General features: G+C 50.6%; 2 protein-coding genes across 6 annotated transcripts in view; one reads left to right on the top strand and one right to left on the bottom strand.

Moving 5' to 3' along the window:
• The window catches only part of ccser2a (coiled-coil serine-rich protein 2a), a 55,649-nt gene extending 53,175 nt beyond the window's left edge, over window positions 1-2,474 (bottom strand). For 2 of the 4 annotated variants that reach the window (XM_060072454.1, XM_060072455.1), the window contains exon 1: window positions 2,063-2,472. The gene's annotated coding sequence lies outside the window, so the exon portion shown is untranslated. Of the gene's footprint in view, window positions 1-1,059; window positions 2,027-2,062 lie in introns of those variants that run through there. The other 2 variants (XM_060072451.1, XM_060072453.1) reach the window with 2 other exon arrangements.
• A 1,321-nt stretch (window positions 2,475-3,795) lies between these two features.
• Window positions 3,796-15,186, top strand: sparcl2 (SPARC-like 2). Of its 2 annotated transcripts, XM_060073656.1 has the most exons (9): window positions 3,796-3,930; window positions 4,321-4,499; window positions 10,734-10,806; window positions 11,144-11,255; window positions 11,426-11,544; window positions 11,967-12,124; window positions 12,772-12,884; window positions 14,343-14,437; window positions 14,806-15,186. In XM_060073656.1, the coding sequence occupies exons 2-9, from the start codon at window positions 4,353-4,355 to the stop codon at window positions 14,859-14,861; spliced, it is 873 nt and encodes a 290-aa protein (XP_059929639.1). In that variant the 5' UTR covers window positions 3,796-3,930; window positions 4,321-4,352; the 3' UTR covers window positions 14,862-15,186. The 2 variants fall into 2 exon arrangements, with proteins under 2 accessions (XP_059929639.1, XP_059929638.1); XM_060073655.1 differs by lacking the exons at window positions 3,796-3,930; window positions 4,321-4,499 and having other exon boundaries at window positions 10,346-10,806.
• Window positions 15,187-15,594: the final 408 nt, after the last annotated feature.

The following is a 15,594-nucleotide window of genomic DNA, read 5'->3' as shown; positions in this document are numbered from 1 at the left end:
TTTCCACAAATAACAAGTGGAAATCATTGTTTGAAAGTGACACACACACACACTGGCTCCTGGTCTGAGACCCTAAATCTCTACTAATACTGTAATGTCTGATTGTCAGTCTCAACAGAACTCAGATCATTATGAAATAGGTTACAAACTAAAAGCTGGAAATAGCGGTACTTTCAATATCGCAAGAACAAGACGTTACTAAAATACCTCACTAAATCATGTGTTCTAACACGTGGAGAACGTGCCTTCACAGCGACACGCTAACGCGTTACGTACCGCACAGCCAGGTCCAACGGTTTAGTCTCTGCAGGGGGGAACACCAGGCTGCTACACAGAGTCTAATAATAGCGCTAATGATAGGCCATGTACAGTGGGAACGGGGAGAAAATAACATCAGCTCCTGTTGCCTCATCCTGTCGCCACACATACACACACATGAAAGCATGTGCCGTGACCGCTGTAATCCTGTTATATACACCGCTTACACTACAACACACGAGTGCACATGTGCACTCACTAACAACACTGCAATACAACCACTGACACACACATGCGTCAACGGGATATGCAAAAGCATAAGTACTTTCTCGTGTCAAACACACACACAGTGGCAGTGGCAGTTACACAAAGCAACCATTTCTGATGAGGCATACTGCATATATATGTAGTCTATCCCCATCCCTCTCTGATGACTCCTGCCGTCAAACATTAATACAACATTAATCTCACCACAACTCTACAACTAGATCTCTGCATTTCAACATCTCATCCACAAGGCTGGTGCGTCTTCAGGGCCATCTTATCTTAGCTCCTTTGAATTAATACTAGGCCTTGAAGACACGCACACGATGAGCTCACACGTCTCCCTCACAACAACACACACACACCCTCTCCTCATCCTGTAGACCTCCTGGCTCCTGGCACGGTCGGATTTCAAGTCAGAATAATTAATGGGAAAAGCTGTCACAAGAAAACAGAAAGGCACATGCACACACACATGCACACAGGCACACACACACACATAAAGACACAGTCCAAAATGTAAAGCAAACCACTTACATGCTAAATGCGATTTGGGGGGTCTTCAGCGAGACCCACAGTGGCGTCACTCAGCTGTCGCTGGTTGGAATTGTATCATAAACACAGCCAGCCGTCAGCAGCCACACCAACAGGTGTACCACTGTTGGTGTTGGTGTGTGTGTATGCCCCCCCCCCCACCCACACACACACACACACACGCGCACACACACGTGTGTGTAGGAGAGTGAATCTCATCAAGCCCACGTGGAACTGTCTGTCGTGCTAGAAAGCGTGGTGCTAGTGTATAGGAACTCCTTCAGCCATTGAGGAATGCCCTGTCCTAATGTATAACGGGGTGTTGATGCCAGAGGCATGTGCACCGCCTCAGTCTCAGTCTAGTGCTGCCTGATATGTCACTGGACAGGCCTATGAAACAACTGACGAGTGCAGCCAATAGGGACACCGCATGCTGCAATAGTTTTCGATGTTAATAGGCAATAGATATTGTATAGAACTTTGTGTCTGTGCAGCAGATGTGTGTAGTGATGCGTGTATCATCGATGTCGTCATGTTTTTGTTTCGCATAGAATCCAATTAAGATACGCGTGTAATAATTAGGGGATATTTTTGAATGGCAGATTGATGTTACATAATATGTGTCCATCCCTCAGAAAACTCTCAACATGTTCATTTTTACGCTTCGTATTGCAGCCTTGCCATACCCATCACTCAACTTTTGTGTTGACATCCTTGCAGAGAGGGCGGGTGGTACTACTGTTAAAACAGATTGTATCCTGAGTGCTCGGTTATTAAGTGACATAATTGAATCATTAGATCTTAATATCAATATGTAACATAATAGAGCACATAAAACGTAGGCTGCTATGCTATTGACACTTTGACAACATTTCACATGACATGTTGGTTAGCTTTAGCACAGCTACACTAGTTGCAAATGAAAACAATGTACCATACGATATAAGACCATCTTCATGACACTATACCATCATAACATCATAACATGAGTCGTTGGTGCTCTTACCTGGAGGATGAAGTTACGCCATGGGTATTACTGCCATGTGTATGACTGCCACAGACACCAACAAGTCTGGGTCCAGCTGTATCCAGGTCAACATGTGAGACCCCAGGGTCTACCTCGTCCTCAATGTCAAAGCGAACGAGAAAGTAAACAGCGGAGGGAAGTGAGTGTTTAACGCTCGAGTTTCTCAATGTTTGTTAAAAAAGAAAGGACCCCAGCATCATCACTTCACGATATGAGTCGGAACAACACACACAGCTGCGCTTCACACAAGTGGTAGTTCTTCTCACGGTGTTTGAGAACGCGCTCGTCCGTTATCCAGCAGCAGGACTCACCGACGACGTTAGAAACGGTGTTTAAAGTCGTTGTTGGCCGTTGAGTACTAATCCTCCCTGCTGAGTAGAGAGGGCTGCGTGGTAGTTCGTCATTCCAGTATCCTCTGGTCGGCTTATGGGAGGCGGAGCGCGCGGAGGTCGGGTGGGAGGAGCCTGGTCCAGTGGGCGTCACCCGGTTTGGTGGGAGGACCCCTGGTCCAGTGGGAGGAGACCTCGCTAAGCTCGGACCGTGGCGCGTGCCAAGTGATCCTCTTTCTCTCAGTCTGTGTGCTTGTTATGTTTAAAAGATGTCTGAACTTAAGATGAAAGATAAGTACAAATGCGATGTTATTTTGTTAGGAAATGTTAAAGGTAAAAGTTTTTTGGAAGAATTAGGCCAACCTTATATCAGTCTTTTCTTTGCCGCGCCCACTCGCTTTCCAGCCATTCATTGATTTGACGTCAGACTACTAATGAATTCTACTAATAATGATAAAACTACAACACTGGGGTTTTAGCCTACATACAATTGAATTAGATGGGTCAATACAACGAATGAAGGCCAACTAATTGTACAATAGTCAAATATGAAATATTTGATGAATATATAAAAAAGTTATACAGAACTCCAAAACAAATGTCATTTTTTTAAAACTCTGTGCATGGTAAATGTAACCTGCCCATCTGGCCGCCAGGGAGCGTTCTTTCACCATACACTATTTTGGCCAATAATTTTGTGTGCGTTTGTTTTAAATGAGTATTTAAAGACCATTGTTTTTTTGACCTATCATGATCCAGTACACCTCAATACAAATCAAAATGTTTCTGGTTACATTACAAAACACCGTGATTTTGTATACAGAATTTGCATTTTTAATATACCTTCCGGCAAGACAGGCATAGGCTATAGGCTTTATGTGGCTCGGGATAACAACTAAATTATACACATACAGAGTTCAAGCACTCATTATTATCACAGTCTGATAGGAAAAGTGCATGATGACTAATATGGTTTTCCATCCATCATACCAATACACATATCCCTTAATTTAACAATTTGGCTCACTGAAAATATCAACAAGGTGGTACCATAAATAAATGTATTAGAGGTTATGAGGAGGTCTTATGAGAGTGGAGGTCTAAATACCGGGGGTTAAAGCATGTCTGAAGGCAGAGATGAGAAGCAGATTAAAGAAGAATGAACAAATGATGGATCACATGAAACAGTATTGGCAGGAATCTGAGATTGCTGATAGAAAAAAGTGATACACCCTCGTATGAGGTGGTGAGAGAGATAGAGAGGGAGAGAGGGAGAGAGGGAGAGAGAGAGAGAGGGAGAGAGAGATAGAGAGGGAGAGAGCAAGCAAAAGAGAGAGAGAGAGAGAGAGAGAGAGAGAGAGAGAGAGAGAGAGAGAGGAGGGAGAGAGAGAGAGAGAGGAGGGAGAGAGGGAGAGAGAGCAGGAGAGAGAGCGAGAGAGAAAGGAGGGGAATGTCTGCTGTCAACGTGCAGAAGAAGAACCTGGGCAGCAGTGCAGAAGTGAGTCCAGAGCGGTCCTGGTAAGATGTATTTTCTTTCGTTCAGTTAAGGAAATAGAGAGTAATGCGTCTGTCTGTAATGACTTCCTTGGTGAGATGCTGAGTGGCAACTCTATGTAATCGAAACCTGAAGTTCCTCTCTAATGGAAACGGTAATCTTCGTATAACTCAATGAGCCACATTGTTCCTGCTTGCGTGAGTTAGACTGACAGGCTGCATGCTGGACTCTAGACTCCTAGACTTGTCTAGACTAATGAGAGCTGATCCTATTTCCAACAAACCTCCATTTCCATCTTTAATCTAAAAGCATTCCATATTGAAAATAATATAATTGAAAGACATACTCCTTGAAGTATGGCCGAAGTCCAGGAGGTGAATGTGTTTAACCTTCTTGTTTGTTCTTCCTTAAAGGTGACAAACAGGTGGATTTAATCAACGATCCCATGCAGGATAGACTTCTGCAGACCAGAGACGAGAGCTATCCTTTTTTCCTGCTTCTTGCCCAGAAGGACTGTTTGGTTCAGACCATGAACCGGAGCTGGACCCTTCCCTTGGTTCTGGTGCTGAGTCTTCAGACAAGTACCATCCTGGTAAGTATGTTGACTTACAAATGGTTACCCATATGACCGCTGTTAAGCTTTGACTACAATGCTATCAAAAGTACCAAACTCATTGTAGTAAAGAGTGATTTGAGCTTGAGGGAGCTAAATAAATGTGCCTTGACAAAGCCTTGAATAAGCTCTCCTTATGTGTTCTTCTTCCTATATACATGTCAAAATGTGTGTTTTGTGTTGGCTGGTCATGACTGCTGAAGGTGTTACATGTGAACAATTTGGGTGGAAGGCTTCAGTATTCAGGGTCAGCAAGGCACCTGTTTCTGATCTACTGTGGGATTAACGGCAGCAGATGTGAGTCTGGCGTCAACTTGAAAGCTTCGCGGTATAATGTATGTTTAAAATGTGGGAGATGTTCTCAGAATGGGAACATACCATTCCTGTTGGTTTATTTCAGTGTTGTGCTTTCACATATGGGTTTTGACATGAGATAATGTTTTGTCTTACAGATCTGGGGTCACTTAGAAAATGTAAAAACGTGCATAACATTGCTGGGCAATGACGCACACTCAGTTATTAGAGCAAGCAGGTTGTTATTGGTTCAGGAATGACCATTGGATTTGGATTATGTAGTGTGGCAACCCCCTTCGTCGGCGGCGGGGATTCGGGAATTAATGAACGAAGCAGGGTTGCGGTGCAACGGGTTTTATTGGAAAACCAGTCACAAAAGGGAAATCATATAAACTAAGGTTCTTCCGTAATCGGGAATAAGGGCGCGGGACCTCCTGGTCCAGCCCTTCCTCTGGGTCGGCGGGGAAACAGCACCCGACGCCTCCGGCTTACTCCTGGTGGGGAAAACGTCTCGTTAAAACACGTCTCTTCCTGGTCCGCCCTCCCTCGCGTCTCCCCCGTCCCCAGCCCTTAAAGCTCCTCTCTCCTGGTCCCCCAGGTGCCCCCAATGTTCTTGATTCCCTGGGCCCGGTTGATGTTCCCTCTAGCACAGCTGGGTGGAGGGGGAGGTATCTTCCTTCCACCACCCGTCCACGGGGCGGGTGCTGCAGCGGCTGGCCCCTGGCCCGTGGCATGGGGTTGCCACACACCCCCATCCTCAGCAGCAAGCCGGGGGTTCCTCCTGTTAGCCCTAGGCAGGCGTCCCTTCGGGACAGTGCGTCTGCGTTACCGTGGGCCCTTCCGGGTCGATGGACCACCTGGAAGCGGTAGTCTTGTAGGGCCAGGAACCAGCGCGTCACCCTGGCGTTGGTGTCCTTGGCCGTTGCCATCCACTTTAGGGGGGCGTGGTCGGTGACCAGGCTAAAGTTCCGACCGAGGAGGTAGTAACGGAGCTTTTCTAGGGTCCACTTGATTGCCAGCGCCTCCTTTTCCACCGTTGAGTATGCCCTTTCGCTGGCCAGGAGCTTCCGGCTGATGAAGGTCACCGGATGCTCCTCTCCTGACCGGACTTGAGATAGAACGGCTCCCAGCCCCACCTCAGACGCATCCGTGTGTACCACGAAGGGGAGGCTGAAGTCCGGGGTGATGAGCACGGGCTCGGTGCAGAGAGCCTGCCGTAGGTGGGAGAAGGCTTCCTCAACCTCCTCCGTCCACTTCACTCGGTCGGGTAGAGTCCTCCGGGTTAGCTCGTTGAGGGGGCTGGCCAGTGTTGCGAACGCGGGGATGAACCTCTGATAGTACCCGACTAGTCCCAGGAAGGACTTCACCTGTTTCTTGGTGGTCGGCCTGGGCCAGGTCCGGATGGCTTGCACTTTTCCGTCCTGGGGTCTCACACAGCCCCTCCCGACTTGATAGCCCAGGTAGGAGGCCTCCTCCAGGCCCAGGCGACACTTCTTGGGGTTGGCCGTGAGGCCGGCGGTTCGAAGCGCCCCAAGGACGGCTCGGAGGTGGTGGAGATGGATGGTCCAGGTGCTGCTGTGTATTACGATGTCATCTATATACGCGGCGGCGTATTCTCTGTGGGCCCGTAGGATCCGGTCCATCATCCTTTGAAAGGTTGCGGGTGCCCCATGCACCCCGAACGGGAGGACGGTGTATTGGTATAGCCCGTCTGGTGTGGCGAACGCCGTCTTCTCCCGGGACCGCTTGGTGAGGGGGACCTGCCAGTATCCCTTCGTGAGGTCTAGGGTGGATATGAACCGGGCCGGGCCCAGTTGCTCTATCAACTCGTCTACCCGTGGCATAGGGTAGGCGTCGAAGGCAGACGCTTCGTTCAGTTTGCGAAAGTCATTGCAGAACCGGTAGGTCCCGTCTGGTTTGGGTACCAGAACCACCGGGCTGGACCACGCGCTATGGGACTCCTCTATGACCCCCATCTGCAGCATGCGGGCGACCTCTGTTCTGATGACGGCGCGCCGTGCTTCCGGGATGCGGTAGGGCCGGAGGCGGACTCTGACTCCCGGTTCTGTCCGGATGTCGTGGCTGACGGTTGTGGTCCTGCCGGGTCGCTCGGAGAAGACATCCAGATGTTGGAGCACCATGTCCCGCATGTCCTGTGTCTGGCTCGGGCTCAGCAGCTCCCCCACTGGGACCTCTGGAGGGGGCAGTCGAGCGGCCAGCGTCAGGAGAGTTGGATCCCGCGGAGTGGTCAGTGGTTGCCACCGCTTCAGCAGGTTGATGTGGTACAGCTGGGTGGTCTTGCGTCTCCCCGGTTGCCGCACCCGGTAATTTACCTCGCCCACCCGGTCGATGATCTCATAGGGTCCCTGCCACTTGGCCAGGAACTTGCACTCAGAGGTCGGGATGAGGACGAGGACCTGGTCGCCCGGGTCGAAGGTGCGCAGCTGGGCCCCCCGGTTGTACACCCGAGCTTGGGCTTGCTGGGCTCGTCCAAGGTGCTCCCGGACCACGGGCCACACCTGCGCCATCCTGTCCCGCACCTGCTCCACGTGCTCGATGATGGTGCGGTGGGGGGAGGGTTGGCTCTCCCAGGCGTCCCGGGCGATGTCGAGGAGCCCTCTCGGTCGTCTCCCATAGAGTAGCTCGAACGGGGAGAAGCCGGTGGAGGCCTGGGGTACCTCCCTGATGGCGAACAGGACGTGAGGGAGTAGCTGGTCCCAGTTCTTTCCATCGACCTCCATCACCTTTTTCAGCATGCGTTTTAAGGTCTGATTAAACCTCTCTACCAGTCCGTCGGTCTGGGGGTGGTAGACGGAGGTCCGGAGGTGGCGGATCTGTAACAGACTGAGGAGGTCCTTTAACACCCGGGACATAAAGCAGGAGCCTTGATCTGTCAAGATCTCCCTAACTATTCCCACCCTGCTAAATAACGTCATTAGCTCTCTTGCCACTGCCTTGGCTGTGGCGGCGCGGAGAGGTATGGCCTCTGGGTAGCGGGTCGCGTAGTCTACCATGACCAGTATGTAGCGGTGACCTCGGCTAGTTCTGGGGAGGGGGCCTACGATGTCTAATGCCAGTCTGTCGAAGGGGACCTCGATCAGGGGCATGGGTATGAGGGGATTCCGTACGGACGGTCTAGGGGCGGTACGTTGGCACTCGGGGCAGGCTCGGCAGTAGTCCTCTATGTCTTTCTTTACCCCTGGCCAATAAAATCTAGCTAAAACCCGGTCCCTGGTCTTATCCATCCCCAGATGAGCCCCTAGGAGGTGTGAGTGGGCCATGTACAACACCTTGCTAACATAGGACCGTGGAACGATCAGCTGTTCCACCTCCTCTCCCCCCCTCTGAATTACCCTATACAGTAACCCTCCCCGTGTGCTGTAATGTGGATACTGCCGGCAACTCACCGAGTCCCGTGATAGTCCCTCGTGGGTTTGCACGTGTCCCCAGGCTTGTCTTAAGGAGTCATCCTCCAGCTGGGCGGTGGCGAACCGTCCGCCCCTGTCCGCTCGCCCCTCAACGGCCAGGGGGAGGTCGGAGAAGTCAATGAGGGGTGGGCTCTCACTCTCCTCTGGTGGGGGTATCGGCTCGGAGGCGGTCATCGTGCCCGGTGTCCCCGGGGGAAGGGATTCCGTGGACGAGGCGTGAGGCCGGCGTCCTACCTCTCTCGCGGGTCTCTGCGGAGGCTCGTCGGAGTCAGTCGGGGATTGTGGGGGTTGGCCTGCCATATAGACGGGTCGGCTTCGTCGCTGGCGCGGTCTCGTCCTTGGATGTCGGGGTCTTGGTGGGCGAAGCTCCGCCCCCAACAGTCGTCCAAAGATGGGACAGTCGCGTCCAATTAACAGGGGCATGGGTAGGTTGGGCACTACCCCGGCCTGGACCGTGAAGGTCCCCTTCGGGGTTTGTACGGTGATGTGGTTGGTGGGGTATGTTTCCGTCTGTCCGTGGATGCAGCCCACCTCCACGTCCTGCCCGGGCGTTCCACAGGCTAAGTCGGGCCGGATCAAGGTGACCACGCTCCCTGAGTCCAGGAGGGCATGGGTGTCGCGCCGTCCCACCCGTACCGGCAGGCTCGGCGAGACGGTCCTCTCGTGTGACCAGCAGGTGGTGCGGAGGCAGGCTCCTCCCCTCTGGTCGGACGGACTGGCCGTGGGCATTGACACGTCCCCTGCGCCGGGACAGTGGCGGGCCAGGTGGCCCTTCTGGCCGCAGGTGTAGCACCTCCACTCCTCTCTCGGAGTCGGGGGGGCGGGGCCTCTGCGGGCCACGATGTTTTGAGCCGGGTAGGCGGGGTCTCGGACGACCGGTGTCTGGGAGCGCGGGGTCTCTGTCATCCGTCCGCGTCGCTCGGTCCGCGGCTCCCCCCCTCCGGGAGGCGGGGCTGTTCCTCCGCAAAGCCGCTGGGTTACTTGATGGTTCTCGAGGAGTTCCACGAGATCGTTCACCGTTCGGGGCTGGTTCCCGGAGGCCCAGCGTTTGGCGCCGGGGGGAAGAGATCGGATGCAGCGGTCTATGACGAGCCGATCCAGCAGAGGGGGGCCGTCGCCTTCTACGAGCCACCGCTCGGCCAGCCGGACGAGTTGGGAAATCTGGCTTCTCACTGAGCCGAGCGGTTCGTAGCTCCAGTCGTGGTAGCGCTGCGCCTGGGCGGGGAGGCTGTGTCCATAATGGGCGAGGATGGCCTGCTTGAGCGTCGGGTAATGCCCCGCCTGTTGGGGGTTGAGATCCCGGTAGGCGCGCTGAGCTTCCCCGGTCAGGAAGGGCGCTAGGATGTGGCCCCACTCGTCCGCTGGCCATTGTTCACGGTCCGCGGTCCGCTCGAACACCTCAAGGTACGCCTCTACGTCGTCGTCCGGTCCCATCTTTGTCAGCCTCTTCGTGGGGGCGGCGGATGCAGGACCCCGAGCGAGCTGCTCGGCCATTCGGACCATGCATCTCCGTAGGACGTCTATCTCCTCGTCCCTCGTGGCGGGTTGGTCGGCGTGCTCCATCGTGGTCTGGGTGGTGTTTTAAGTCCAGAGATCGCGTTGCCTGCATTCTCCACCACTGTGGCAACCCCCTTCGTCGGCGGCGGGGATTCGGGAATTAATGAACGAAGCAGGGTTGCGGTGCAACGGGTTTTATTGGAAAACCAGTCACAAAAGGGAAATCATATAAACTAAGGTTCTTCCGTAATCGGGAATAAGGGCGCGGGACCTCCTGGTCCAGCCCTTCCTCTGGGTCGGCGGGGAAACAGCACCCGACGCCTCCGGCTTACTCCTGGTGGGGAAAACGTCTCGTTAAAACACGTCTCTTCCTGGTCCGCCCTCCCTCGCGTCTCCCCCGTCCCCAGCCCTTAAAGCTCCTCTCTCCTGGTCCCCCAGGTGCCCCCAATGTTCTTGATTCCCTGGGCCCGGTTGATGTTCCCTCTAGCACAGCTGGGTGGAGGGGGAGGTATCTTCCTTCCACCACCCGTCCACGGGGCGGGTGCTGCAGCGGCTGGCCCCTGGCCCGTGGCATGGGGTTGCCACAGTAGGCACAGATGTTTGTTTTTGGTGTGTGTGTGTGTGTGTGTGTGTGTGTGTGTGTGTGTGTGTGTGTGCCTGTTTGCGTGTGCCTCTATGCATGTGGGGGTGTGTGTTTGTGTGTGTGTTTGTGTCTGTCTGTCTGTCTGTCTGTCTGTCTGTCTGTCTGTCTGTCTGTCTGTCTGTCTGTCTGTCTGTCTGTCTGTCTGTGTGCCTATGCCTATGTTTGTGTGTGTGTGTGTGTGTGTGTGTGTGTGTGTGTGTGTGTGTGTGTGTGTGTGTGTGTGTGTGTGTGTTTGTCTGTGTGCATGCCTGTGTGTGTGTGTGTGTGTGTGTGTGTGTGTGTGTGTGTGTGTGTGTGTGTGTGTGTGTGTGTGTGTGTGTGTGGGTGTGTGTGTGTGTGTGTTTGTATCAGGGAGGTAGAGCTCAGCGTAAACAGAGAGAGGCAGAGGACAGCTTGAAACCATACCTTGGCAGAGTGGACCCAGGTAAACTGTCCAGTATTACATCACTTAAAGCTGTACAGGACATCCAAACCCCTGTGTTGCTCATGGCCCTTTGTAAGGCTACAGCAAAAAAATGTATATGTGACTGCTCCAGCTTGAAAGATACATTATATGCAGTATTTATCAGTTCATTCATCAGTGTTGAAAACCTCTTCTGCTCTCCGCCTGAAAGCAGCCTTATTACCTTCCTCAACTGCTTGATTGAATTCTTGCAGTTCAATTTAGTACATCATAATCTCCAAACATGTGGCAACTGTAAAAAAAAAATAAAAAAAATAGAAGGATAACTGATCTAGAGGCTGTGTGTGTTGTGTTCCAGAGAAGTTGTGTGAGCTTCTGAAGTGCCACAGCCCAACAGGGTCCTGGTGTCAGGTGGTTCGCAATAACGGCGTCCTCATCCCAAAGTGTGTGTGTCCCCGCTCCTGCCCACGGTAAACAGACACACAAAAATCAAATGCACATTCGTATTTGACTTTAGCAAGTGCATGTGTTTGATACGTACACATAATATAAATAAGTAGCTTTTGGTTTTGTTTTTAATTTAGAAGCAAAAGAAAACACGCTCTATTGAATTATACATTGTACTTGCTCTTTTATTCAGAGAGAGGGCGCCAGTGTGCAGCGTTACAGGGAGAACTTATGGGAACGAGTGTCTCTTGCACAAAGAAGCTTGTCGAAAGAGACGTCGCAATGAATTGGCCCACAGAGGACCCTGTCTTAGTAAAATCATCAATACCACACACACATATGCACACAAAGGCACAAACACACACAACTACACACACATCTAAACAACCACACGCACGCACACACATGCAAACACATGCAGACACACACACATGTACACGTGCACACACGCAAACACACAAACACATTCACACACACATGCACCTATGTAAACACACATGATACGGACCCCACGCACGCACACACACACACACACACACACACACACACACACACACACACACACACACACACACACACACGCTAAAGACCCCACACGCATGTAGACAAACACACACACACACACACACACACACACACACACACACACACACACACACACAACCGCCGTGAATACTGTACTCAGCAGGGACAGTGGTTTGCATAATAAGCCCGTAGCAGTTCCTCTGTATTAGTTCCCAAGGGAGAGTGCACGGAGGAGGAGTTTGGCCAGTTCCCGTACCGCGTGCTGGACTGGTTTCTGCTGCTCAGTCGCATGGGAGGGTCCTACGCATCTGCCGCCGTGCCGCCCCAGACCTGCATTAGCCACGGGCAGAGATTACAGCTCGCACAGGTGCTTCAAACAAAACACGACCACAAAGCAAACAGGTCATTGTCGTGATGTGTCCGTTATTTGAGCTGCGGTTTTGTAATGCTAAAAGTAACTGTACACGAGTAAGACCTGGGTAGAGGTGTACAGATGGATCATTTGTAGGCCTCAGTCTTACGCAAGTTATTGTGAAACAGAACCCCACCGAGGTGGGCGGTGTTTTTTTCGACACAGGACACCCACAACGGTGTCGTGTGTACAACCGTGTATATGTCCCATTGATTTTTAAAAGCAGAGGAAGTCGATATGAACAACTTAACGTGACAAATTGCTACAAATTGGTTTGCCGTTTGAAGAGATGATGAGATGAGGTGCTTTCAAGACATCTCTGGATAAATGGGCCTAGGTCAATAATCACTAAATTATTCAATAAGACGGTGAATGTAATGGTCACTTAATACTCCGTTAAACAACCTGGTTTATTATCGATGTTAAAATGTTCCATGTATGGAAAATTATTATTACAAAAAATCCTCAATATCAATTCTTTATCTCTCATTATTTATTTCTCTCTCTCTCTCTCTCTCTCTCTCTCTCTCTCTCTCTCTCTCTCTCTCTCTCTCTCTCTCTCTCTCTCTCTCTCTCTCTCTCTCTCTCTCTCTCTTGTGTAGAGGAGGTTCCACCTGTTGGACAGAAACAAAGATGGTCGTCTGAGCCGCAGGGACCTGAAGAAGCTACGCTACAAGAAGATGCCTCTGGAACACTGCGCCCCACAGTTCTTCCAGTCAGTCCTTTTCCATTCACAACACTGCTGTCACCAAACACCACCTCATGGTTCAAAGGCTTCCCTTTGTTGAACCAAGGTTGGGAGAGGCTATGTATTTCAGTTATGTATCAAGTAGGCTATTTCATCGCAATTATTTGAAGAAACAAGCACTCAGTGCTTATTTGTATTCAATTGAATTGGGCTTTCAGTTTGAGGACATGATGAACCACATACAAAATAATAGGATGCCACATATCTTTTGTGTGAAACCAATCTGTCCCTCCCTGACAACATGTGATCATCTGAGCTATAGGACGCTCTTCGGCTCCTTTCCGAGCCACAACGGGTAAATGTGTCACCCTGGGACGGAGCTCTGTGACCATGTCACACCTCCCACCATGCAGTTCTCTCCGCACCTCCTCCATCGCCTCCAATCCTCAGCCCCCCTCCCCTCTTCCTGTCCTCCCCCACTCTCTCTCTGTCTCTCTCCAGCACTCCGTCTCTCCATCATGTCCTCCTTTCTTCCCCAAAGCACTTCATCTCTCCTTCCCAGCTGATTCTCGCAAATTGCCGCCATCCGCAATCTCTCTTTGCCTTTGCTTTTTTTTTTTTTTTGCTTCCCCCCCTCTCTTTCACAACCTTGCCAATCAATCTATTTTCTCTCTCTCTCATCTTTCCCTCATCTCTCTCTCTCTCTCTCTCTCTCTCTCTCTCTCTCTCTCTCTCTCTCTCCCCCGCTCTCTGTTTATCTCTCCTGCCTCAGATCTCGTAGCTCCCCCGCTCCCCACTACTACAGCTGTCCCTCTATAACTCTATACATCGCTCCCCGCCTCGCGTGTCTCCCTCTTCTCTCTCTGTATCGCTTTCACACACAAACAACGTCTTTCAATATCATCATACCCCCGCCCCCCCCCCCCCCCCCCCCAGCCCTCCCCACCAGCGCCACCGCTACCGACACCCCCTCCCCCCTCCCTCCCCCATGTCAGTGACAGAATTCTCCTGTGGAAGTGGGGGACTGTGTTTTAGCGACAGTGTCAATGTCAAGCCCGTTCCCACCAATGATAATGTTTATTACCCGCTGTGCTATGTCCCCCGTCCCCCCCCAGCCTTTGGATCAGCACAAATTGAAGCTCTACCCTTCATAGAGGTATAGCGGCCTGAGAGACGGCCTGTTGAAGTGGAGACATATATATATGTTTATGTGTGTTTGTTCAAACACACGTGTGTGTGTGTGTGTGTGTGTGCCTGTGTGTGTGTGTGTGTGTGTGTTCGTGTGTGTGTGTGTGTGTGTGTGTGTGTGTGTGTGTGTGTGTGTGTGTGTGTGTGTGTGTGTGGACATGTGCATGCATGTGTTCCATGCATTAGGAAGTGCGTGCATATCAATGTGGGATTGGGTTTGTGTCAGGTCTCAACATGTAGGGACTGCAATGTGGTGCAGGTTTCCCATTGCGCTGCTGCGTTGTGCTATATGTGCAGGTCATGTGACAGTAACCACAACAGGAAGGTCACCCTGCCAGAGTGGACATCTTGTCTGGTGAACCGCTCCGAGGCCTGGTTCCACCGCTTCATGTGTGAGTGACGGCATTTCTATTTTTATTTTTTAAATGATCTCATTCAATATGTTTTGATCTCAAAACATATTGATTTTGATGCCCACACGGAATCCTATTCCAAAGTCACCACCTCCAAGAGCTCATCTTTGTTTGCTGCATCTGGAAATAAAATAAATATATATTTAATTTTTCTGTTGTTATTAATATAGGTATAGTAGTATTTGTGAACTTCATGGGACAAGGAGTGATACCAGAAACACACATGCTTGTGCTTCTGTCACCTTATAGCCTTATTTAAGTGCTTTGAGCGCTTTGAGTTTGAGAAAAGCGCTACCCAAATTGAATTTATTATTAATTATTATTATTATATTTTCTTTTTTTGACAGCAATCAAAATGGGCTCACGACAGCTATGTCCCATGAACACTGAAAACAACCTTTAACAACGGTCTCAAGAGCTACCTCCAACTTTTCTACTCTAAGAACAGCTCTGTGGATAATCAGAACAATCAGCACAGCGGCATCCATCATTAGCAAAAACAACAGTCGTATTGCAACAGCATCACTCTAACGAGCAGTAATCACCCGCTGCTTCCTATCGGCTTCACATGGTACTACACCCAGTGCAAATTTACAGATTCATGATGTCATCTGTTGGAAACTGCTGCCGTTGTGAATGTATTTGCTTTGTAAGGAAGAGTCCCATAAATAATAAATGTATAAGGTCAAATATGAACAATATCACTTATTTGTACAAAGCATCATTAAAGGAACAACCATTACATTTAAATGAATAAATGTTGCCTGATGATTGAACAACGAAATCGGTGATGTCACAGATGATAAGAAGAAATAAGAAAGATAGTAGTTTTAGCTTATGCATATCTGCCATCTTTCCCCCTAATGGGGCTCACAGGACATAAGCTAAAACAAAAAGCAGAAAATAAGCTGAGTGCGGGAAAGACGTGACTAGCAGAGGAAGAGGGATAAAAAAGTAGAAGAGTGAGCAATGGCGGACATAAACGTCAGGGTAAAAGGGTATGGGGAGAAATAGAGGGATGGAGAGAGAGAGAGAGAGAGAGAGAGAGAGAGAGAAGAGAGAGAGAGAGAGAGAAATAAATACAAATGGAGATGGTAATGCCGTGTAAATGGGAGCGGAGATTAATGGAGTAATGC

Source organism: Gadus macrocephalus, chromosome 15 (assembly GCF_031168955.1).
Source record: "Gadus macrocephalus chromosome 15, ASM3116895v1".
In the NCBI taxonomy this organism is placed as follows: Eukaryota; Metazoa; Chordata; class Actinopteri; order Gadiformes; family Gadidae; genus Gadus; species Gadus macrocephalus.
Note: the sequence above shows the minus strand (reverse complement) of the source record. Positions and strands in the feature narration are given on the sequence as shown.

Coding starts and splice junctions, on each gene's coding strand:
- sparcl2 (XM_060073655.1), top strand. CDS start 10,419: ATGTGGGGGTGTGTGTTTGTGTGTGTGTTTGTGTCTGTCTGTCTGTCT. Junction 10,807..11,143: donor CCTTGGCAGAGTGGACCCAG/GTAAACTGTCCA, acceptor GTTGTGTTCCAG/AGAAGTTGTGTGAGCTTCTG. Junction 12,125..12,771: donor AGAGATTACAGCTCGCACAG/GTGCTTCAAACA, acceptor TCTCTTGTGTAG/AGGAGGTTCCACCTGTTGGA.